Source organism: Zootoca vivipara, chromosome 4 (assembly GCF_965207765.1).
Source record: "Zootoca vivipara chromosome 4, rZooViv2.hap1.1, whole genome shotgun sequence".
Taxonomy (NCBI): domain Eukaryota; kingdom Metazoa; phylum Chordata; class Lepidosauria; order Squamata; family Lacertidae; genus Zootoca; species Zootoca vivipara.
This window is the reverse complement of record NC_142587.1, coordinates 86,168,141-86,194,528: the sequence shown is the minus strand read 5'-3', so window position 1 is coordinate 86,194,528 and position 26,388 is coordinate 86,168,141. Positions and strand designations below refer to the sequence as shown.

Below are 26,388 nucleotides of genomic sequence, written 5' to 3'. Positions count from 1 at the left end.
GCCCATGATTAGCAGTATTGGGAACTGCAACAACATCTAGAGAACCACATCCCTGTTGCTGAGGAACATCACAAAAGTCATCATTTGGGAATCTTGTCTGTCAGCACTGAGCATCTTGCAAAGGATTCCTTATAAATCTGAGAAGAAGCCATTCTCAGCAGTGGATATCGTAGGTAGGGCTGCATTGCTCTCCTGGGTTCACAACACCTCACATCACTGCCGCTTACCAGGAAGGAAAGGGGCGAGGAAGTAGGGAGCTCAGCATCAGGGCCGTCTTAAGCATACCTGGCGCCCTGGTGCCGTGGTGTGACGGATCCCTCCGGCGCCCCGCCCCGTTTCCCAGCGCGGCGGGCGGGCGCAGCACAGCAGCAGCCTGGAGGGCTGGAGCCCTGCGCAACCCAGCCTGGCCGTAGGGTCGGCCCTGGGCCAGAGGGTGCTGCCCGCCCCCTGTTGCGACACCCCTGCATCCAGCGGAGGTGGCCCCAGGCCCACATGCCTCTGGAGAGCGGCCTGAAGCCGCTGAACAGCTGAGAGGCGTGCCTGGGGCGGCCTCCGCCACACCTCTCAGCGGGCACAGCGGCGCCCCTGGTGCCCTGGCGCCCTGGTGCCCCGCGCCACCCGGCCTGGGCCTAGAGACGGCCCTGCTCAGCATGGTGCAAGAGTAGCAGCAGAAGTGTCATTTGGGGTCTGCCACCACACCCACACCTGCCAGCCAGCAGTCTGCTGAGCTATGGCCCTTCCCCAAAGGAAGGAGGATAGACAGATAATAGATGGATAAAGATCCTGGAATAATCTCATCAGGAGCCTGAATAATCCTGGGTCTGGATGGACTAGTATCTAGAGATAGTTCTGAGATTGTTAATTCTCCGATCTAAGTTTTCTGCCCTTGGCTTTTCATGACGAGTTGTAAACAAGAAATAGTTCAGTTATTAGAAGCAGTCTGATAACGGCTACTGATCTCCCTTAGGCAATAGTTACAGTTGCCAACTATTGAAAAAGAAAATTGGAATATTTGAGCAGGGCCTGAAGAGGCGAATCCAGAATAGATTCTGTGTTGGAGCCTGGCAGTAAAGCTGTGTGGTATGGAACAAAATAAGGGGCAGAGCTCAGGCCTAGACAGAGCCTAAAACTATCTGTTCACTGAAAATGTTTTTTTAATAAATAAATAAAACTCATTTTCATTTTTTCTTCTTTATAAATTTATTTATTTGGTTTTTCAAATTTAAGTTTTACAATCACATATCCAACATACATAATAAAAACAAGATTCCAAAGAATCTCCTGGACCTCCCCTCCTCCCCTTTGTGGGTCCTATCGTTAGTCATTTTCTCATGCATCTTTTATAATAATCCAAATCATTTACATCTCCATTATATCCAAAATTCACCATTAAACTAGAAGTGTTATTCCATTCCTACTAAGAATTTTAACTGTTTACAATCATTTCTAAGATAATTTATACAATTTCTCCATTACTTATTTAAAATCTTGGTCTTCCTGATTTCTGATTCTTCCGGTCATTTTTTGCCATTCATTTCAGCATAATCCATCAATTTAGTCTGCCAATCTTCTCTGGTTGAGACTTTATCTTCTTTCCATCTCTGGGCAAAAAGAAAAGTCATTTTCACCGGTACAGCACAAAACCTTGCACGCAGAATGCCCTAGGATCACGTTTCCGGTGATGGAAATAACACACTCTGTGTGTGTGTGTGTGTCTCTCTCTGTCTCTCTCTGTCTCTGTCTCTCTCTCTCTCTCTCTCTGAGGCCCTGGAGAGTCTCTGACAGTCCGGAATACACCAGACGTGGGGAACCTTTTGCCCTCCATGTGTTGCCAAACTACAAGGGCACTGACTTGGGCCCCAGGGTTATGGGTGCCCAACGGCGCCCGTGATGCAATGTGATGTCATCGCAACGGGGTGGCAGGATGGTGCAGAGTGCCCCAGTTTTCCCTTCCAAAATGTTGGGGAGTATGGAACTGGCTTAGTATCCAGCCTAAGTCCCTCCTCTCTGGTCCTGCTGCCCCTGAACATCTCTTTCTTATCGCTTACACTAGCATAAGGTCCTCTGGGCTCGAATCAGCTGGCTAGGTCCCAACTGAACCACAATGCGGCTGAGCCAAGGATGAGGCAGTTAAGCCTCCATAGCCTGGCTCTCCCGGAAACCTTGTAGCTCTGTTGGAGATCCATTAGATCCTAGCCTGCTCAACCCAGCAGATCTTGCTTCCTGAATATCTTACCATTTCACACAATGGTGTCTGTGGCAGCTACCAGCAAATAAGATAAAATATAACATAAAGCAACCCTATAAAATATAAAGAACATACTAAACAAGCTGGTTAAGAAAAAAGAGCCAGATCAATAAAACAGCCAGTTTCATGGCTGCTATTAGTATTATGTTACTTTTCCAAATTATTTTTATTACTATTATTAATTCATCATCACACCATCATAACTTTTACAAACTCCTATCCCCTCTTTGGGTGAAGGCAGCCCTGACTCCATCGCTCCTGGCTCACATGCATATTTTACAGGTCTGTGAAGTTAGAAAAAGAGCCAGGAACATGATTTTAAACATGCAAGACATCCCGCTAAAGCAGTTGGGCATTTGAAGCCTTGGGGCACGGCATCAATTACATTATCTATTCATGGGGAAGTAAGAGTCGAAATTGAGTAGAATCAGAGTTTACCCTGCTAATCATGCATGCACACTGGATTCCATGAGCTAATAAGCTGGTGACATTTATCAGTAGCCGCATATGTGCAGGAATTAAGGAGGGCAAAGAGAAAGCCCGATTCAAAATTAGATCTTCCAAGGAATAAAATGGTGGAATAATGAGCTGCTTCAAACCAGCTTGTTTTTGTTTTATCTTGGTCTGGATGAGGGCGGTTTTAATTTTTCCACCTATTTTTGTAAACACAGACATGTCTCATTTGCAACGCAGATGATGATCGGGCAAACCATCCTTACCCACCCCAAAAGCCCTATCTCAACATCAAGATTATTCTTCCAGTTTAATCCGAACTTGGACTGTTCTGAAAATAAAATAAAACAAAAGCAGGCTGCTAATTTAGATAAGGGTTTAACTCAAGCTGACCAGGTATCTGTCTTAAGCTGTGCTCCAAATTTCTAAAGGCATTTTTCTGATTGAACCCCACAACAAAAAGAACTCGCTTACACTGAAGTTGCCTGTGGCTGGATTGATATACCGTATATCTGTGTGTTTAGTTTGTGGAGGTTTCTGTTCTCTTGAAGGACTGTTGCAGCACAGACGGGCATTCGTTTGTTTCATATGAACTCTCTTTGCGGGACTTCCAAAAATTCAGTCTTCTCTCAGCTCTCCATGTCAGCAATATGGAAATAATAATTCTGACATTTTTTTGCAGGGGCTGTTTAGAGACTGGCATACATTGCAACAGGGCCCTGTTTCCAAACCAAAATCAGTTGTCCCCACTCTGGAATTTAAAGTTATTCAGAGTAAACAGAGCAAACACTCCTATAAAGGAACCTCTGAATTGTCTGGGACAGAGGTGTCCATAGAGCAGGGGTCTCCAGACTATGGCCCGCGGGCCAAATGCGGCCCAATCCGGCCCGCGACGACCCCCGCCGTCCGCTGCCACCGCCTGCTCTTACGGCACGCAACGCGGCGGCGCAGTTCCAGATCGGAAAAAAGCGCCGAAAATCATTTGTGCGCATGTGTATGGGCCTCTCCCGACCCAGAAGAGGTAATTTCCGGTGCACTTCCGGGTTGGGGGAGGCCCATACGCATGTGCACAAATGATTTTCGGCTATTTTTCCGACCTGGAAGCGCGCCACCGCGCCAGTACGGTAAGTGTGTGTGTGCATGCGCACGGGCACACACTCTCCTGCCCTCCGGCCCGCCGCGCGATTGGCGCGGCGGGCACCAGCCCAAAGCCGGGTAAGTCTGGGGACCCCTGCCATAGAGTCACTTAAAAATGCATATGGAGTCCAGAGAGAAAAGGAACCGATAACAACAGGTAGCCAGCATGGTAGTACCTCTGCTATGGAACATGCCATGCTCCTTCTGAGCTAGTTTGTCCATCTTTGGTTGCCACTCAGCTCTCACCTGTGGCTCCTAGAAGCTGTCAGTATGAGACAGAGGCCACACCCCAGGGAAATGGCTTTGACTAGCTGGCTAAACCAGGTGAGGGTAGCCAATGGGTCTCAGTGAGCTAGGGACTTCCCCTGCATGCGAAAACTCTGGAGGATTGAGTGGACGAGACCAATAATGAGTCCAATGGTCAAGAAGGAGGCTTCTGCCCATGCTGTAGAGGGAAGTGAGGGGCGGATGGGGCTCGTCAACCTGGGAAGGTAGCTCCTCTAGGAGAAGGAAAACTCTGGCCCTAAACCTCCACTGCCTTCCTGGGTATCTTCAGGAGAAGAAAAGACTCAGCAGTAAACTCTACACAAATCTAGAATGGAGTCCCTAAGATGGTTGGGTGGTGCCTTGTACGCCTCCTTTGGGCAACTCCTGCAGCCTAGCTGGTGCCAAACGTATGGCTCTGCTTTCCTTTGGACCACATCAGTCTTGTGGTCTGGGCAGCCAAGGACCTCCATACACATTGCCCAGTCTTGTGTCTCGGGGAGGTCAGTTCGGTGCTGCTAATGCAGTGGTTTGACTTCACCCCCAGAAGCACACTCCATTGTCTCTTGAAACAGACAGAGGCCAACGACAAGCCAACATGGTGCCCTGCAGATGCTATTGTCCTACAGCTCCCAACATCCCTGACCATTGGCCATGTTGACTGAGGTTGATGAGAATTGTGGTCTGTAATATCTGAAGGGTACCATATTGGAAAAGACCCTGATGTTGGGAAAGATTAAGGGCACTAGGAGAAGGGGACGACAGAGGACGAGATGGTTGGACAGTGTTCTCAAAGTTACGAACATGAGTTTGACCAAACTGCGGGAGGCAGTGCAAGACAGGAGGGCCTGGCGTGCTATGGTCCATGGGGTCACGAAGAGTCGGGCACGACTAAACGACTAAACAACAACAACAACCATATTGGCTGCTGCTGGCCTACAAAGTAATACTTGGTAACATGGCCTTAGTGGAAGATGAGGCAAAAACCCTATGATGCAAACTTGTCATTTAAAATTGAAGTTAGATGTACTTCAGGAAATCAGTGTTTGCATTGCATTCAAAGGGAGGGAAAGGGGGAAATGGGTTCAGATACTGGCAATGCATGCTGGGCGTGGGTGGCGCTTTGGGTTAAACCATAGAGCCTAGAGCTTGCCGATCAGAAGGTCAGTGGTTCGAATCCCCGCGACGGGGTGAGCTCCCATTGCTCGGTCCCAGCTCCTGCCAACCTAGCAGTTCAAAAGCACGTCAAAGTGCAAGTAGATAAATAGGTACCGCTACAGCAGGAAGGTAAACAGTGTTTCCGTGTGCTGCTCTGGTTCACCAGAAGCGGCTTTGTCATGCTGGCCACATGACCTGGAAGCTGTACGCCGGCTCCCTCGGCCAATAATGCGAGATGAGAGCCGCAACCCTAGAGTTGGTCACGACTGGACCTAATGGTCAGGGGTCCCTTTACTGGCAATGCATAGGAATCACATTTCAAGCTCCCTATTATGCAATGCATGATATGTGAAGTAGATTCTGTAATCTTCACAAACAAAACACACTCCCTGCTGTTTTTCACTTGTTCAGATATGTTGGACCAACTCCTTTGGAAAGAAGTGACACATTTTCACATCTAATTCCAGAAGAGATGAGATGGGAAACGTCTGCCTAGGAGGGTGTGAACTTCAAGGGTGCCCTTTCATACCATGAAAGGGTTTTCATTTAACATATGACAGCTTCTCCGATGTGTACTGCAAAGTGAAAAGGATTTTATTTTTATTTTATTTTATTTTTTTAAAAAAAGGTATAAAGGAAAAGGAAATGATGACAACAAAGAAATTCAAGAGTCTGCTGAATGGCCAGGACGCTTTAGTCCATTCATCAGGAAAGCTTTGTCAAGCTATTGACATTCTTGTTTTCTTAACTGAGATCAAGCAGGTTGAAGAAAAGGGGCTTTAACCACAACACCTGGCTACTGCTAGCTATTCCCCCTTAGGGCACATGCCTCTGTGGATGTTTTCAGACTTGTGATGCCGGGTGGAGGGGTGGAGGGGAAAAAAATGATTTTGTTACAGTATTTGGGAGGGTGCGGGGCAGATGAGAGGAAGAACATGCCATTGCGCAAGGAATTGCGCTGATGGAACAAGAGACTTAGTGCTCCTTTGGATAGAACCTCATGTTTATTATTATTATTATTATTATTATTATTATTATTATCATTTCTATTTCTACTTCTTATTTCTATTTCTATTTCTTTATTCTCTGCCCTTCACCATCAGATCCCTGAGTGGATTACAACCATTTAAAAGTCAATATTAAAAACAGTTTAAAGCAAATTACAGTCACGGGAATAGAGTGGTTCCTGGAAATAATATACCAACTTGCATTCTTTTCAGGAAAACTGCTGGCAAAGAAAACGGCAGCCCTGTTTAGGGAAGTTTTTAATCTGTGATATTTTAATGCATTTTAATGTGTGTTGGAAGCCGCCCAGAGTGGTGGGAGGGACCCGGCCAGATGGGCGAGGTATGAATAAATTATTATTATTATTATTATTATTATTACTACAGTGGTACCTCGCAAGACGAATGCCCTGCAAGATGAATTTTTCGCAAGATGAATGCGTCTTGCGATCTGATGGTGACTCGCAAGACAAATTCATTTTGTGAAAAATTCGTCTTGCGAATAGCGGTTTCCCATAGGAATGCACTGAAATTTAATTAATGCATTCCTATGGGCAAAAAAAGAAATTTCAATGCATTCCTATGGGAAACCGCGATTCGCAAGACAATTTTTTCGCAAAACGAATTGACTCACAGAACAAATTAAATTCGTCTTGCGAGGTACCGCTGTATTAATATAATATAATATAATATAATATAATATAATAACTATATTATTATATAGTTGTGCTCTCCACTCTAGGAATTGCTGGTAATCACAAGTAAGGAGAGTTTATGTTGCACTCAGGTCCTGTTTATGGGGCTTCCCATGGGCATCTGGTTGGCCACTGTGGGAACAAAATGTTGAATTTGAAGGACATTCAGCCTGTTCGAGACTCTTCTGTTCTGTTCTCTTCTCAACTTCCCAGCAGGCATGGTCAATGGTCAGAGATGATGGGGGTTGTAGTCCAACAACGTTTGGGTAGCCATAGGTTTTCCGAGAGCAAATTTTTTTACCTCCCTTTTCACATAACTCCCTGGTTAGGGTCTTCATGTGTATCTTCTGTATCTACTGTATTTCCCTATTGATTAATAAACACACAGACACAAGTATTTGGGTTAATGGGCTAAAACAGGCCACAAATTTATTGGTTACAGATGTGAGTGGTTTGGCTTAGGCATTGGGTGAAGCCTGGGTATATCTTGACTCCTGCCTGTCTGCAGGGAGTCAAACTAAGGGTAAACTACCAGGAGGAGGAGCCCTATGACTTACATAAAATAGGGGCACCCCGAGGGGTCCCCGTTGCAGTCAGGGCATGGCCCTAGCCCACATCTGGACTTTGGGCAGGATTGACACCACCACCCCAGATCCCTTTAACAGGATGCCCTTATCAATGAGGGGCAGGCAGAGGCTGCAGCCTCCCCTCCAGTAAACAAAGGCTTACCCAGTGCCTAACCACCAATCAAACCCAAACTAGCCAGTATGCATATTGCTGTTGATAATTAATTTCTAGATTAGGAACTAGGTACTGATTGCGTGGCAATAAACATAGCCTATGGGCAAGTTGTTCTTGGTAGAAAAACGTATTCCATAATATTAAATGAATTCCCAGAGGAAACTGCCCATAAACAACCTCAGTTCCAGTGACAAGCAGGGGGAAATGGCTCATTTTAATAGTTTTCTTCATTGAACATTTATTCATTTAAGAGTATTCATTCTCTGACTGCAAGTTGTTGCAGTTTTGTTTTTGTTTTTTGCCTTTTTTGCTTTGGTGCAATGAGGGGGAGGATATTGCTTTGACATATTTATTTTTTAAATGCTTATTCATTTCAGAGAGTTTCCCTGTACGTCTCCGTATTTTACAGTTCAGGGCAGACAGAGATTCATTCTTTGGACAGGTTTATTCTTTTAACATTTACTCATTTAAGGAGGGCTTCAGCCTACCAGGCTATTACCAACGATCCTCTGGAAAGGTGCTCATCTCCGGCCGAGTAACAAACAAGGCCATCAACTCAGATACTTCAAAGGGCATCTGGTGCTCTAAATCAGCCCAATGACAGATGAATAAATAAGGCACAGGCCTTGCAGGCATTGAGGAGGGAGGCTATTCTTTCGAGAACTGATTTAATAGATTGTGTTACTGCACCTCCATTATCTACCAAAGGACTAGTAAAGGAATGGCATGATAATAACAACAGCAAAAGACAGAACATGGCACAGCTATGCCTTGGGATGCCATCGTTTCATGCCATTATATAAATTAGGGGTGGGCAACTGATGTCCCTGAAGCTGACCCCAACAAGCCTATAACGTTTTATTCATTTACAGTGGAACCTCGGTTTATGAACACCTCGGTTTAGAAATTTTCGGTTTATGAACGCCGCGGACCCATCTGGAACGGATTAATTAACGGATTAATTTGGAAGAGAAGGTGCAGCAGCTTCAGGGGCGTGTATCTACGCTCCAGAGAATTAAAGAGCTGGAGCTTTTCTTGGATGCAGCAGAGCACACTGTCTGCACCAAGGAGGAGACAGGGGATCTCCCTGAGGAGGAGGTCAGTTCCCCAACACAGCAGCCAGATGTATGGAGGAACGTGACTCATAGAAGTAGAAGGCCCAGGGATCGCTCTGAGTGCTTAGAATTACACAACCGTTTTGAAGTGCTCATGGAAGACGAGGAACAGACTCCACCTGAGGATCTCTCCCTCATCACAGTTGATGAGGAATATGAAGACGAGCAACCAAGTCAGTCCTCTGGAAATATGCAGGTAACCTTGGAAGGGACAGCACATAGAAGAATCCCAACCAAGCCTATGAAGAGGCGTGTAGTGGTGATTGGGGATTCCCTACTGAGGGGTACAGAAGCAGTGATCTGTGGGCCTGACAAGATGTCTCGAGAGGTGTGCTGTCTACCTGGGGCCAAGATCAAAGATGTAACAGAACGGCTGCAAGGAATCATAAAACCCACCGACAAATACCCCTTCCTTTTGGTGCATGTGGGAACCAATGACACTGCAAGCCATAGCTTACAGAAGATCAAAAATGATTATGAGGCTCTGGGCAGGAAGTTGAAGCAATTAGATGCACAAATTGTCATCTCTTCTGTCCTCCCAGTTGAACGACATGGCCCAGGGAGAGAGGGAAAAATAGGGGAAGTGAACAACTGGCTTCGCAAATGGTGCAAACAGGAACGGTTTGGATTCCTAGATCACGGTCTGCAGTTTCTTGAAGATGGACTTCTGGCAAGTGATGGACTGCACCTCACAAAAGTTGGGAGGAATGTTTTTGCCACAAAACTCAAAAACCTCATCAGGAGGGCTTTAAACTGACTTATGTGGGGGAGGGAGACAGTGGTCCTGAAGGTAGGAGTCTATCAAATGCTGAAGATGATCATCCAAATGTCAAGGACCAAATGGAGCAAGCAGCATGCAGACCTAGTGGTGGGACGAAAATATCCTTAAATAAGAGACATGGGGGAATGATCAACGGTCTTCAATGTCTGTATACTAATGCACAGAGCATGGGAAATAAACAAGATGAACTTGAGCTCTTGGTACAGCAAACTAAATATGACATAATAGGCATCACTGAAACCTGGTGGGATGAGTCTCATGACTGGAATGTAGTAATAGAGGGATACAATCTATTTAAGAGAAATAGACCAAACAGGAAAGGAGGAGGAGTAGCTTTATATGTTAGGGATATGTATACCTGTGAAGAGATCCAGGATTTAAAACTTCAAAGCCAAATTGAGAGTATCTGGGTCAAAATTAAGGGAGAGAAAAACAACAGTGATCTCATTGTGGGAGTTTACTATAGATCCCCAAGCCAAACTGAGGACACAGATGATGCCTTCCTGGAACAGATGGCCAAGCATTCCAAAGGAAGTGAGATAGTAGTAATGGGGGATTTCAACTATCCTGATATTTGTTGGATGTCAAACTCAGCCAAGAGCATAAGGTCGAACAGATTCCTCACTGGCCTTGCAGACAACTTCATTGTCCAGAAAGTGGGAGAAGCAACAAGAGGATCAGCCATTTTAGATCTGGTCCTAACCAATAGTGATGACTTGGTTAGTGGGGTAGAAGTGGCAGGATCATTAGGTGGGAGTGACCATGCTCTTCTGGAGTTTATTATCCAGCGGAAAGGAGCAACCAAGCATACTAAGGTCCAAATTCTAGACTTTAAGAAAGCCGACTTCAGAAAACTTAGGGAAACGCTGGGTGGAATCCCATGGACAGTAATACTAAAAGGGAAGGGAGTTCATGATGGTTGGGAGTTTGTTAAAAGGGAGATATTAAAAGCACAACTTCAGGCAATACCAATGAGACGGAAACATGGAAGGTGCCTAAAGAAGCCAGGCTGGCTATCTAAAGAACTTTTGACTGAGTTAAGATTTAAAAGGGATATGTACAAAAAATGGAAAAGGGGGGAAATCTCCAGAGAGGAATTCAAACATATAGCCAGCACGTGTAGAGACAAAGTCAGAAAAGCTAAAGCACAGAATGAACTCAGGCTCGCCAGAGAGGTTAAAAGCAACAAAAAGGGCTTTTATGGGTATGTCCGTAGCAAAAGGAAAAACAAGGAAACAGTGGGGTCACTCAGAGGAGAAGATGGTGAAATGCAAACAGGGGACAGAGAAAGGGCAGAACTCCTCAATGCCTTCTTTGCCTCTGTCTTCTCCAAGAAAGAAAACAACGCCCGACCTGAAGAATATGGAGCAGATGATTCAGCAGGGGAAACACAGCCCAGAATAAGTAAGGAGGTAGTACAAGAATACTTGGCTAGTTTAGATGTATTCAAGTCTCCAGGGCCAGATGAACTACATCCAAGAGTATTAAAAGAACTGGCAGAGGTGATTTCAGAACCACTGGCAATAATCTTTGAAAATTCCTGGAGAACAGGCGAAGTTCCAGCAGACTGGAGGAGGGCAAATGTTGTCCCTATTTTCAAAAAGGGGAAAAGAGAGGACCCAAACAATTACCGCCCAGTCAGCCTGACATCAATACCAGGAAAGATTCTAGAGCAGATCATTAAGCAAACAGTCTGTGAGCACCTAGAAAGAAACTCTGTGATCACTAAAAGTCAGCATGGGTTCCTGAAAAATAAGTCATGTCAGACTAATCTGATCTCATTTTTTGACAGAATTACAAGCCTGGTAGATGAAGGGAACGCTGTGGATGTAGCCTATCTTGATTTCAGCAAGGCCTTTGACAAGGTGCCCCATGATATTCTTGTAAAGAAGCTGGTAAAATGTGGGCTAGACAATGCTACCATTCAGTGGATTTGTAGCTGGATTACTGACCGAACCCAAAGGGTGCTCATCAATGGCTCCTCCTCATCCTGGAGAGTAGTGACTAGTGGGGTGCCACAGGGTTCTGTCTTGGGCCCAGTCTTGTTCAACATCTTTATCAATGACTTGGATGATGGGCTTGAGGGAATCCTGAGCAAGTTTGCAGATGACACCAAGTTGGGAGGGGTGGCTAACACCCCAGAGGACAGGATCACACTTCAGAATGACCTTAACAGATTAGACAACTGGGCCAAAGCAAACAAGATGAATTTTAACAAGGAGAAATGTAAAGTACTACATTTGGGCAAAAAAAATGAAAGGCACAAATACAGGATGGGAGACACCTGGCTTGAGAGCAGTACATGTGAAAAGGATCTAGGAGTTTTGGTTGACCACAAACTTGACATGAGTCAGCAGTGTGATGCAGCAGCTAAAAAAGCCAATGCAATTCTGGGCTGCATCAATAGGAGTATAGCATCTAGATCAAGGGAAGTAATAGTACCACTGTATTCTGCTCTGGTCAGACCTCACCTGGAGTATTGTGTCCAGTTCTGGGCACCACAGTTCAAGAAGGATACTGATAAGCTGGAACGTGTCCAGAAGAGGGCAACCAAAATGGTCAAAGGCCTGGAAACGATGCCTTATGAGGAACGGCTTAGGGAGCTGGGTATGTTTAGCCTGGAGAAGAGAAGGTTAAGGGGTGATATGATAACCATGTTCAAATATATAAAAGGATGTCATATAAAGGAGGGAGAAAGGTTGTTTTCTGCTGCTCCAGAGAAGCGGACACGGAGCAACGGATTCAAACTACAAGAAAGAAGATTCCACCTAAACATTAGGAAGAACTTCCTGACAGTAAGAGCTGTTCGGCAGTGGAATTTGCTGCCAAGGAGTGTGGTGGAGTCTCCTTCTTTGGAGGTCTTTAAGCAGAAGCTTGACAGCCATCTGTCAGGAATGCTTTGATGGTGTTTCCTGCTTGGCAGGGGGTTGGACTGGATGGCCCTTGTGGTCTCTTCCAACTCTATGATTCTATGATTCTATGATTCTATGATTCTATGATTCTAATTCATTTTCCATTACTTTCAATGGGAAAGTTTGCTTCAGTTTATGAACGCTTCAGTTTATGAACAGACTTCCGGAACCAATTACACCCATGCTTCAGTTTATGAACGCTTCAGTTTAAGTACTCTGCGGACCCATCTGGAACGGATTAATCCACTTTCCATTACTTTCAATGGGAAAGTTCGCTTCAGTTTATGAACGCTTCAGTTTATGAACAGACTTCCGGAACCAATTGTGTTCATAAACCGAGGTACCACTGTACTTAAAAGAAGAAGAAGAAGATATGAATTCTGACCCACGATTGCTTGGGTTCTCAAGTTGTCTAAGAATAACAATGAAAGCACTCCTACAAAACTAGCAAAAGCAAAAAAAAAAAATCAATACTGTAAGTTAAAACAGGACAGACTCAGCAAATTCAGAGCAGGCAGCAATAGCAAACCTCCTTCAAAGTTGGGGGGAGTGGCATTTTCAGCACTCTTCTAAAGGACATTGAAAGTAGAAGCTGGCTGTGAATGGACATTCCAGGGGGGGGGGTCCTGAGAAGGTCCCCCAGCTCAGAAGATAGGGTCGTTCTGAGTGGGGTCTCTGAAGACTGTTGTAATTGTTGGACCTGGTCATGCAGGAGGAGATAGCTCATAATTGAACCAAGACTTGGTTCATTTATTCTATAAACCAGGGATGAGGAACCTATGGCCATAGCTGCCAAGTTTTCCCTTTTCTCGCGAGGAAGCCTATTCAGCATAAGGGAAAATCCCTTAAAATAAGGGATAACTTGGCAGCTATGCCTATGGCCCTCCACTGGACTCTCACCATGTACTACCTAAGCTGTCAGAGGCAGTCTGCCTCTGAATGTCAGTTGCTGGGAATCAAAAGTGGTCCTGCTTTGGGGCTTCCCACAGACATCTGGTTGGCCACTGTAGGACTACGATGCTGAACTGCATGGTCCATTGGCCTGATCAATAAGGCTCTTCTTTTGTTCTTATCAGCTTTAGCCAGTACTGCCAAAACTGAGGGATGACGGGAGTTGTACTCAATGAATAACTCTTATGTTATCCAAATGGCACCAACAAAGAGAGCTATCAGCAGGCTAGAGAGGAAATTTGGGGTGGGAAGCAGAGAGTGAAAGCAAAAAATTCACATAGATATTATTGAATCATATTTTTATGGTATGCCCCGCGGAGGACCTTAAGGTCCACAAACAACAATATTCTGGAGATCCCGAGCCATAAGATGGCTAGATTGGCCTCTACTAGAGCCAGAGCCTTTTCATTACTGGCCCCAACTTGGTGGAACGCTCTTTCCCAGGAGACCAGGGCCCTGCGGGATTTGTCATCTTTCCGCAGGGCCTGCAAGACAGAGCTGTTCCGCCTGGCCTTTGGGTTAGACTCAGCTTGACCCCTGTGTTTTCCTCCCTCATAGCTTGGATTTATGGACTACTTGAAATGAGGCTGCACTTTAAATTTTAATACTGTATTTTAATCTGTATTTTAATTAATTGTTTTTATGTTTTATTGTAATTCTGTTGGTGTGAGCCGCCCTGAGCCTGGTTTTTGACTGGGGAGGGCGGGGTATAAATAAAAATTATTATTATTATTATTATTATTATTATTATTATTATTATTATTATTCTCTTCTATGCATTTTTCTGCTTAATTGTTCATTTACTAATATTATTTTAGGAATGGGGGGGAGGGTTGGTTTCAATGATATTTTGAGGTCCCCTCCAAGCCTATAGTCTGTAGAAGGAACTGCTGAAGTGGTCAAACCCTTTGTTAAATTAAAAGTCAGTTGAGCATCCCTTTCACATGGCTAAAGTGTTGGCCAAGTACAGATGTGTTGCCACAGAAACAAATAGCTAGTGATGCCTCTAGAACAGGCATAGGCAAACTCGGCCCTCCAGATGTTTTGGGACTACAACTCCCATCGTCCCTAACTAACAGGACCTGTGGTCAAGGATGATGGGAACTGTAGTCTCAAAACATCTGGAAGGCCGAGTTTGCCTATGCCTGCTCTAGAAGGAGGAGTTGTGTGCATGTGTCAAGTTGTATATATGTGCAAATAAACCATATATCAAAAGGACACTGCAATCTGCAGCGACCTGTATTCCAAGGGAACTGAAACCAAGGTAAGAGCTTGCACCCCTGAAGTCTCTCACTGCTTGGGAATTGGAGTGTTGGCCTTTTTTTCATCCATCAGTCTCAGGAGACAATGGAGGAGTGTGCCTTTGGGAGTGAAGCCAGGCTGCTGCAGAGACTGTAGAGACTGATAGGGGAGAGACATGTTTTGTTGCACCTGGGGAAGATGAAGGCGTCCGGTTGTGCTGTTATAGATGCACCATGGCGCTTCTCCTCTCTGCGTTCCTCCAAACAGTCATTCCTCCTCTGGCCATTGCTGCACATACACAACCTGACTCATTGTCTCCAAGCACTGCGGTCATCTGCGAGGGATTCCCACATGGCAGGGTTGACGCAGCCAGCCTATATGTCATGTCTGCAGACATCAGACCAACAAACACAGAGTTGGTCAGCCAACGCTCCTGGTGCTTGAAGCCAGCTCCCCATAGAGCACCTCCTTGGGGATTCTGCCATTTCCCATTCTGTGGGCATGACCAAACTTGCATAGACGTCGCTGAGAAAAGAGTGCAAACATGCTGGGAATGTAGGCTTGAGACTGTCCTTCCAGGTGATGCCCAAAATCTTCCTGGCGCAGTGGGATAATTGGGTTTCTACTCGAAATAGAATCCAACCAGAGATAGCAGCATCTTCCTTTATTTGATTTTTTTCTTCCTTTACCTGATTTGCCCAGGATGCATCATCTTCTTGACAAGGCGGATAGGGGGGACTTCACAAACTAGCTTGTTCTCAATTTCCTCCCCCCCCCCTCTCTCTTTTGTTCACAGTTCCAAAGACAGCTCCTGCTAATGTAAGTGGCAGAAGTGGAAGAAGGCATGAATTAGTAATAGCATGGGAGGTAAGGAGCTCTTTTGATTAAAGGCCTCATTTCATGTTGACTTCTTTGAGAGCAGGGCACAGAGATCTGTGCGGAGGTTTCCCCACAGCAAAGCCTGTCAAGAGAGGCACACAGAAGATCAGGTCTTAAATGTCGGTTAAAATCTCCCCGCGGTGCCCAATTTAACATGAAGAGGAAGTAGCAGCCATTTGGAGATCCTGTGGAGAGTCCAGCAGAACCCCCCCCCCAAATTAATTCTAGTTTATTATTCGGGACCTAAACCACAACCTGGGATAATCAAGGAGCAAACTCAGCTTCTATATCCAGTATTAAGCAACAAGTTCAGACCACCGAGTTTCCCTCACCCCACTGCTGCCATTGCTTCTGCAGTGTCTGTAAATGCTGCAGCGTGCAGCATAGAAGAGGCATAGAATCACAGAGCTGGGAGGGACCCCCTGGGGTAATCTAGTCCAACCCCCTGCAATGCAGGAATCTCAGCTAAAGCATCCAGGACAGATGGCCATCCAACCTCTGCTCAAAAACCTCCAAGGAAGGAGAGTTCACAAAAGTAGAACTGGGATGGGGGAAGAAATCTGGTTCAGTTTGCATTTAAAGTTGAATGGATCAAATTCACCACTTTCTGAAACAATGAGTGAACCCAAACACAGCTGTCCTTCAGAATTCGCCTTTATTTGAACGTTGCGATGCAACTCGGCAACCAGTTTTAGCAAAAATGCATGTATGAGGGGAAAGTGTTTTTTAAAAAATCCAAGGTGGAGGTATTAGTGAAAATAAAATGGAAAAAGTACATTCTACAGAGGGGAAACTGCTTGCAAAAAATGTATGAATTTGTCAAAACTGCATGCAAAAATGTGATTATTGGGAGAAATTCAGACTAAAATGCTGGTGAATTTTCATGAGGATCTTTTTTAAAAATAAAATAAAATGCAAATTGCTCCAAAATGTGGTGAACTGAATTTAAGATTGGAAAAATGAGACCCGAAATTGACAGATTCGCCCATTCCTAGGCAGGAGTGTGGGCCTAGCTCTCTTCACTAAACCACCCTGCTTCACTAAACATGCAGATTCTTTCTTCTCCCTCCCAAACCTCCCTGAGGTTTGGTTGGCCTTCACCGGGCCTTTAGTGTGGCAGACCCCGTCCTGTGGAACTCCCTGCCACTAGAGGTTTGATAGAAACCATCCCTCCCTTCCTTCAAATGTCTTTTGAAAACTTTTTGTTTGTTTGTTTACAACATGATTGATCTTTTGACCATTTGCTAATATTTATTGAAGCATTGTGGGTGTTTTTGTGGCTCTTTTCTTGATTCTATCCTTATATGTCATACTCAACCTTGCTATGTTTTTATGAAAGTATTGGGTTATAGATTTGTAAATAGAAATAATAAACCTCTGGAAAATCACCACACTATAATCCTTAATCTGCTATAATCTGAAGATTTGCCTGTTTCAGGAGGCCTGTGTGTGATCTCTATTTCTTTTGCTACACCACTCTGTGAACTCAATGTATAGGGAAACTGGGTTTTATCTTTGCTAGGTGGGTGTTTTATTATTGCTGGCTCATTTAACTTTTACTGCATTTCTAATTTCTATTGCTTCTGTATTTTGGACATTCTTATCATGCAAGCTACCTTGGGGGAGGTTTGCTTGGGGAAACGGCCTATAAATATTTTAAATAAGTAAATAAATACTGAAGAGATCGTAGCAAGTTGCCTTAAATTATAGTGCTGTTTTTGCCGTTTAATCTTAAAAGTGTGCCTTTGGACTTTCCTGACCCCTGATTTCCAATTAAATCTCTTGCATTTCCTACAATCTTTAAGATGAACATAAAAATAAAATAAAAAATAAGATGAGTTCCGCTGTATCAGACGGCACTCATGGAGGATAAATAGAATCGAAAAGACAAGAAAGAGAGGAAAGAGAGAAAGAAAGAGAACAAGGAGAGAGGGGGGGGGAGAGAGGAGAGAACAAAGAACTAAGAAACAGCAGAGATAAAGAAGAAATTTCTGATCAGGGCCATAGTTAGGGGTGGAGAGGTGGGCCCCCGCCAGGGACACAGGTGAGGGAGGCACAAAATCAGCTAAAAATATGCCCATAAATACACCTATAATCAAAATATTGATTATTGCCTCATAAGAAAAAGTTTAAATAGAGGGTGAATTGAATGGGTGGAGGAGAGGCAGAAAGAAGAGCTAATTTGTCTGATTCTCCATCTGTTGGGTACATTATAAAAAAGGACTATTTAGAGCTTTAAATACTAACACGAGCACCTTAAATTTGACCTGGAAATCAACTGTGTCAACCCGGAACTGTCTACCCGGAAATGAACGGTTATATGGAACCCCAGGCCAGGCATAGGCAAACTCGGCCCTCCAGATGTTTGGGGACTACAACTCCCATCATCCCTGACCACTGGTCCGGTTAGCTAGGGATGGTGGGAGTTGTAGTCCCAAAACATCTGGAGGGCCGAGTTTGCCTATGCCTGCCCCAGCCAGTAATCTGCCTGCTGCATTTTGGACCAACTTGAGTCACCTTCAAAGGCAGCCCTACATAAAGCGCATTGCAATAATCCAGTCTGGAAGTCACCAGAGCATGGCGTACAGATTGGAAATGGATCTCTCCACACACCCACACCCAAATGCCTACTATTTACAGTGGGAAGAAGGCTCCCGTTGGTGCCAATTAAAAACGCCATGCTTCGTTTGGTTGGGAGCCTTGCTATTCATGCCAGCAGCAACCTTTGAGGATTTCCTTGAAATGAGATGTTGCCTGCTAGCAGTAGGCTCTCCTAACCGGAGTGATATTCAGGCATCTCATTTTCAAAATGTCAGGAATTAATTACAGATATGCCTGGAATTATTAAAATCAGAGGTCCGTCCAAGAATTCTCACCGCATTATATTTAAAAGAAAAATGCCAGAACGCCATTTAACAAGTGGACAACGATAACTGGAAGTTTGCTCTCCCACAGACAGCATAATTTGAGGCCAAAGTCTCAAATTAGATTGAAAGCTTGGCTTGGGCGTTTAAGCGTATTTTGTTCATTTGTTTATTTATGAATATGGTGGTTTAATTGTTTACTTCTGGGTTAGATCCAGACTCAGGGGGCAATCCTATGGCAAAATCCACCAGAATGAGCAGCTTATAGTGCAGCTAGACCAGGATCAGAGAGGGGAAACTTTGGCTGGGGAAACTAAATCTATTCAGCTTGGTCATGTGACCTGGGAACCTGGCATAGAACACAGTTTTAGAGTCACGTTTTCCCTCTGCCAGGCTTAGGCAGATCAGCAGCCTTGCTTCTTAACAGGCTTTGGATCTCGTGCAACTTGACCCAGATGTAATTTACACCAATGTTTCTTATGCCAGATTTTTGTGCATAGGGATTGCTCCCTCCGTCGCCCTTTGAATAGTTCCATTGAACACAATGGAAAGTCATGACCAACTTAAATGCCATTCAGTTCCATGGCTGTACTTAGCGGCAATCCTAACCCCACTTAGCTGGGAGTAAGCACCATTGAATTCATTTGGACTTACCTATGAGTAAACCTAGCAGGACTGCAACCAAAAGGGGGCCAGCTCAGTGGAGGGGGACTTTGCTCAATCCCAGTCCTGCATAGCCCAGTGTAACTTTTCGACTGCTCTAAAAGTCCGGATCCAACCCTCTGTTGTTGTTGTTTTTTAAATGAAGCTAACATTTAAAAAGGAGAAAGAATCTTCCAACAATTAAAGTATATTATATAGTACATTGCCTTAAAATTTGGCTTCCTAGTGCATTATAAATTTCCATCTTTTCCTGTTCCTTCTCAAAAGCATGCCATCTTATGAATAAGTCCCACTGAACTCCATGAGACGATCTGAGAACTGGGCTGCTTGTCTCAACTAGCTGAGTGAGCTTCATCATGCTAGCAGTGTCCCAAACGCCATCCCTTAACCTTTCCCTTCCAATATTGTGTCGCTTTGAAGGTTGCAGACACCTCTCTTTGCTTGGTTCTTGATAGTCGAGATGCATATTTTTTAGGATCCACCTTATTTATATGGGTGGCACTGTGGTCTAAACCACTGAGCCTCTTGGGCTTGCCGATCAGAAGGTTGGAGGTTTGAATCCCTGCGACGGGGATTTAAACATTGTGTTTAAATCTTGATAGCCTGCCCTGGGATCTTAGGGTGAAGGGCAGGTAAAAATTAACCACGGTAGTAGTCATGGTAGCAGTATTACCCATGAAATAGCTTTGGGCAGATTATCTTCCACTTCAAAGCAGAGGAATAACCAAACTCATCTTTCTTTAGCCAGTTTCTGAAGAGTTCCAGAATGGAGAAAGCTTTGGGTACATAGTAGCCTTCCGGCCCAATGGGACAAGAGGCTGGAAGGAAAAAATGGTAACCTCTTCCGATGCTTCCAAGTTCATCTACAGAGACGAGAGTGTGCCTCCTCTGACTCCATTCGAAGTGAAAGTTGGTGCTTACAACAACAAAGGAGATGGACCATTCAGTCCTATCGTAGTCATTTGTTCTGCAGAGGGAGGTGAGTTGGTGAACGCAATCCTCCACTCCCATTTTTTTAAAAATCAGATGTCTGAAATTCATTACAGTGGTACCTCGTTTTATGAACACAATTGGTTCCGGAAGTCTGTTCATAAACTTTCGACAGTTCATAAACAGCGAACTTTCCCATTGAAAGTAATGGAAAGTGGATTAATCTGTTCCAGACGGTCCGCGGAGTACTTAAACTGAAGCGTTCATAAACTGAAGTGAACTTTCCCATTGAAAGTAATGGAAAGTGGATTAATCCGTTCCAGACGGGTCCGCGGAGTACTCAACCTGAAGCGTACTTAACCCGAAGCATGGGTGTAATTGGTTCTGGACGTCTGTTCATAAACTGAAGCGTTCATAAACTGAAGCGAACTTTCCCATTGAAAGTAATGGAAAGTGAATTAATCCGTTCCAGATGGGTCCATGGTGTTCGTAAACTGAAAATTCGTAAGCCGAGGTGTTCATGAACCAAGGTTCCACTGTAATATGCTGCTGAATGCTCAAATAGGCTTCTAAGAGTAAAAACAGATCACAGATTATAAGCGTCCGTAATTAAAATACGCAATTTAAAAAATCTCATTTACAGATTAAAATATGTAATAAAACCATCCCATTAAAACAGAACAGTAATTAAACAGAAAACTCCACGCAAGAGATCAAGAGAAAGTCTGTGTAAACAGGCGTGTCTTCAAAAGCCAGCGGAATGCCAATGCAGATGGGTCTTCTCATATTTCAGCAGGGAGTGAATTCCATAACGTCAGAGGTACCAGTGGCAAAGCCTCCCTCCTTATCACTGCAAGCTGATAATAATTAGGCTATGGCAGGAGTAACCCGCTGCCATTTTCTTGTTCCAGCAGGCTCGTCCTGTGTTCCTGTGGATACTTAGGACTTTCCATGGCAAACTAGTATAAAACAGACACATTTTTTTAAGTAAAGAGATACCCACTGATTACCTTTCCAAGGCTCATTTTCACTTAATGAATGAAGCTCTCCCATTAGTTTTAGATATAACGGCCATCCATGGTCAACTAAACATGGAAGTCCACATGATAGCCTTTGCAAATGAGAAAACAGTGTAGCTGAGACTCTGCGCAAAATATCTTAAAAAGAACTTTGATAGATATTGGACCTTTTCATCTGCACAGTTCTACAAAGGCATTTATAGTTGGAAGTTGATGCTGCAATATTAATAAAAGGTTATGATCATAACAGTGGCAACAATTATAGGCAAACCTAATGGACCTATCAATCTTATTCTTAGTGTTAGTCAAACCACATTCAGCAATGTACTGAGTTATGGGCTATTTCATCTCACAGCAGATTTGATGGTCTCTTTTTCCAGTCCAAATCAATAAAAGCTACCATTCCATCTCCATAAACTTTCAGAAAATCATACCAGAGCTTATTCATAGATAGTGCATTCCCAAGCTTTTCCTGCAAATTTGCATTTTAGTGTCTAGCATCGCCGAAAGCCCAGTGAATAACGGCTAGCAAGGCAACAAAAAAGCAAGCATTTGTTTCACGTATTAAGCAGAAAGACTTGATTTCTATTCCCATATGGGGGGAAAGCTATTTATATTTTGGTCTCCTCACTTTCCATTTGGAGCAACACAGTTCTGTGAAAGGGAAATAATTTCCACATTTATAGGAAACTGCCGCCCACCATTTTGGGGAGCTTGAAAATTATTTGTCCTGCCGCAATCTTCCTTGACAACAAGGTAATTGCTTCAATGATATAAAATACAGGAAATGGCTTTCAATGCACAAATCTTTGAATTGCATAAAAACAGAAAACAAGGCACACTTACTGCACAGACCATCATATTGGGTGGAAAACATCGAAGCATAATATTTCTCTGACTCCATAACATTTCTTGTTTTATGCTATGAAAACATGGGAACTTAGGTTTGCATGGTGACTATTTTACTGTAGGCTTCCTTCAGTGCATGTTTCGAAAAGTTGGCTATAAATGCTTTAATAACGAAAGCAACCACGGTAATAATCAACCCTCTCTTCCCATGCACCACGTCGATCATAAACGCTTAGGATTTTGCTAGTTCGTCGCAAAACATTCAGGTGCATGTGGGCTGATCGGAGTTCTCAATAGCCTATCTCTCTGGGCCTGTCAGTAATAGGAATAGGAACGGACGTGACATAAAGGAAAGCAATAGAAATAACTGTTTTCATTGTTTAGCTTTTGCTGATGCTCAGGACAACTGTGAAGTTTTACCCCTAGCAATAAGAGAGGCTAAAGGGAAAGTATATGACAGGTTTGGTTGTACTATTTTGATAGATGTGAAGTTCACCATTTCATTCCCTCCCCCCCCCCTTTACCTACAGAACCCAGCGCTGCTCCAACTGATGTCCAGGCTACAGGACTGTCTGTTTCAGAGATTCTTGTTGCGTGGAGACATAGCAAAGAAAGCCTGGGAAGACCTCAGGGATTTGAGGTATTAATATAAAATACAAACTGTGATGGGTTTTGCTTTTGCTTGCCTAACTCTGTGGTTGGCTAAAAGGATGATGCGGCGAAAGCTCTGTCCATTCTTTAATAGTTATCATACAGCAGTAACAAAAGGAGAGAGGAAGTTATTCAAACAGGGCTGGATTACCCATTATGCTAAGTAAAGCTTAGAATCCACAGAGCAGGTTTTCGAGACTTCGGAGGCTGTTTCCGACCGGCGACATTTTTATTTTATCTTTGCAATATATTTTTTTTCCAGGGCGGTTGGCTGCCCTGTTTATTTTGCAATTGTTTGCTGCCATGTTTTGTTAACAAAAGTGACAGAAGAGATAAGTCCTCTGTGACCTACTTGGAACAACCGCAGGTCTGCTGCGTTTTGTACTGAGGGGTATATTGCTAGCAATTGTCTGCTTTCAAAGGCATCCTTGAATGGCAGTCAGAGCTACTGGTGATGTGGCCCTGGGTTTTCAGCAAAAAACCACCAGCATTGCTTCTGAGGCGAATACAGGCTGGTCATTTTGCATCCTCTAACTTTGTACTTTCCCCCATTGATGGGGATTTGTTTGGGGTTTTTTTAAAGTGGATTTTGCGTCTTATTTATTTATTTATTTATTAGCAAATTTATAACCCGCACTTTCATGAAGATACAGCAAGGCAGATTACAGCATATGAGGATAAAATTATGATAGGATATAAAATGCCAGACTAGCATACCCTCCAACATTTGTCTGATAAAAATAGGGACATCCTATTCTATTATTATGATTATTATTATGGTTATTATTATTATTATTATTATTATTATTATTATTATTATTATTATTATATCTTGCCCATCTGACTGGGTTGCCCCAGCCACTCTAGACAGCTTCCAACATATATAAAAACATAAGGAAACATTACACATTAAAAAAACTTCCCTATACAGGGCTGTCTTCTAATGGCTCGGGGGTTGCATAAACCCGGTACTGTCCCTGGAAACTAGGGACACTTGGAGAATCCATGCTAGATAGTCCTTTGGTCTGGACCAACAGAGGCCTCCTTTTTCTGGTTACTGTTTCCCATGGTGCAGTATTTAGGAGCTGCCACAGAGAAAACTGTCCCCGTGGGCTGTCATTTTCCACTCTTCTGAGCAGGGCCGTCTCTAGGCCTGGGCTGGGTGGCGCAATGCACCAGGGCGCCTGGCCACCAGGGGCGCTGCTGCGCCCGCCAGACAGCTGATGTCTGTGAGAAGGACTTTCCTTCCTTCCGTTCTGTGCCGCACCTGGAGCCTCCATTCCGCTGCCCGCCCGGAGGGCTGCCTCTCGCCTTTCCCGTCTCCCCCCTCAGCGAAGGGGCCCTCAGGGCATGGTGGTGGGAGCTACCAAAGCGCCAAGGCGCACCGTGACATGCGTGCTTTGCCAGACTCTCACAGCGCGAGAGGGATGCCAGGAGGTGGCCGGCCGCCGAGTGCGAACCCCGGAGCTGCTGCCTCTTCCTCACTGCCAGGAGCCTGCGCCTGTCCTGAGCGCAGCAGCAGCAGTGCCGAGGAAGGGAATCATGGCACTGGCTCCTCCTGGGCGCCGCACAGCATACAACTTACTTTGGAGTCCCCCCCCCCTCACTTAAAAAAAGGAAAGCAACTCTGGGAAACCGGGGGGGGGGGCACCAGAGGGACCTTTGCACCACAGCGCCGGATGGGCTTAAGACGACCCTGCTTTTGAGGGTGGCAGAACTACAAAGAGCTCCCACCCCTTCAGGTCTAAACACCGGAGATGGTTGGTAATACAGTAACTGGTTCTCTCAACTGGATGAGTGTGCTTTTTTGGCATTACTGATGCCTTATTGATTCCCTTACCTGGAGTCTGGCCATAGCTCAGTGGCAGAGAGCATGCTTTGCAGAGAAAATTAATAATAATAATAATAATAATAATAATAATAATAATAATAATAATACCACGCCCATCGGGCTGGGTTTCCCCAGCCACTCTGGGCGGCTTCTCAGAGTGCATCAAATATTAAAAACTTCCCTGAACAGGGCCGCCTTCAGTTGTCTTCTAGAAGTAAAATAGTTGCTTATTTCCTTGACATCTGATGGGAGGGCGTTCCACACGACGGGTGCCACTACCGAGAAGGCCCTCTGCCTGGTTCCCTGTAGCTTTGCTTCTTACAGTGAGGGAACCGCCAAAAGGCCCTCGGCTCTGGACCTCTGTGTCCGGGCAGAACGATGGGGGTGGAGACGCTCCTTCAGGTATACAGGACCAAGGCCATTTAGGGCTTTAAAGGTCAGCACCAACACTTTGAATTGTGCTCAGAAACGTACTGGGAGCCACTGTAGATCTCTCAGGACCAGACTGATTTCAGGATCAGTCCAGAGCATCTCCAGGTTGGACTGGGAAAGACTCCTGTCTGAAACCTTGGAACGCCAGACGCAGTCAGTGTTGACAATACTGATGGACCCTTGTTGCGATTGGTACAACACAGTTTCCTATGTACTCCCCCCCCCAAAAAAAAACAACAACATTGTAATCTTTAGAAACATAAAGTGTCTTGCTGATCTGTCTAGTCCAGCCCTGGGTGATCATAAGCAAAAAATGGAGGAGATACAGCTCTCCCCTTTTGCTTGTCTCCATCATGTGGCAGCTTGAGGAATGTTGTGCGGAGGCTCCCTTTAGCAATCACATTCCTACAATATAGCAGGCTCCCTGACCATGAATTCGTGTATTTTAAAAAAATCTATTGAAGCTACCAGCTGCCACCGTCATGCTTTTCCACTGGAAACTTGCCAGGTTCAAAGGATGTTTAAGTTGAACATCAATACTATTAAAACCCAGTTTTGAAAAGTGAGTCGTGACTAAGGCGGCACTGAAAATTTCTTCCTCTTTTTACCGTTTTCTCTCAGTTAATGAGAAAGTAAACTGCTTCCGAAAGTTATCAAAGGGGAGGGAAAAATTTAAAGCAACATTGTCATGGTAGGATGTGTGGGGCTTTTGTTTTGCTTCCCTATCAAAATGCCTGAGGGGCTTTGTGGCCTTACTGTGCTTCATAGCTGTGCTGGACCCGAGTAGTGGGGTGATTGCTGGTTTGCCGAAACCTGGCAAAGGGTACACAAGCTTTTAAAACAGTGCTCTACACTGGGTTGCCGGTTGCCAGACTCAATAGAGGACAGGACTTCTGTGCCTTTAATTGCCCTGCTCTCTTTTGAGTCTGGAAACCTTCAAGAGAAACCAGCAGACCCTGTGTTTAATTTCCAAGCAAATGATCTGCTGGCTTCTCTTTAAGGTTTCCAGACTCAAAAGAGAGCAGGGCAATTAAAGGCACAGAAGTCCTGTCCTCTATTGAGTCCGGAAACCCTATCGCCAGGTCATGTGACTAAACTGAATTGGGTGAGGAGCCAGGCAGAGTCCTCCCTCTCTGGTTCCACCCCCATCATGCCACATCTGGGGGACTTACACCACTCTCAGGACAGCTGACTGAGCGCCGGCTGAACTGAGATGAGCAGCTTACACCAGCTGAGTCAGAAATCCATTGTATCCTTAGCTTTTCATCCCAGAAGGTCTTGCCACAGGAGTTCCCCCTTAGTCTGGATCCAACCCTGTGTATTCCACAAAGCTCTACCTTTTCATAAGGCTGGCTTTCAACGGCTAGGGTTATCACGAGTGGCATGGCAAGGGCAACACATATATATCACATGCCGTGTTTTGTTTATCGTAGGCATTTTTATTATGTCGATTTGTCCCAAATCCAATGCATTACCTGTGCTGCCAAGTCCTTTGGGGCAGCTTTAGCTGCAAGGGGGGAGGGGGCAAACAGAGATTCACACCTTTGCTCTGCTCACCCTGAAAAATTG

The 26,388-nt window shown here is 44.7% G+C and overlaps 1 protein-coding gene across 1 annotated transcript in view; it reads left to right on the top strand.

The window, feature by feature from the left end:
* Positions 1–26,388, top strand: part of CNTN5 (contactin 5) — a 242,953-nt gene that overhangs the window by 204,533 nt on the left and 12,032 nt on the right. The window contains exons 16-18 of the mRNA XM_088668387.1: positions 15,498–15,568; positions 19,852–20,086; positions 22,436–22,545. Coding sequence (XP_088524513.1) covers positions 15,498–15,568; positions 19,852–20,086; positions 22,436–22,545 — 416 coding nt within the window. The remainder of the gene's footprint in view (positions 1–15,497; positions 15,569–19,851; positions 20,087–22,435; positions 22,546–26,388) is intronic.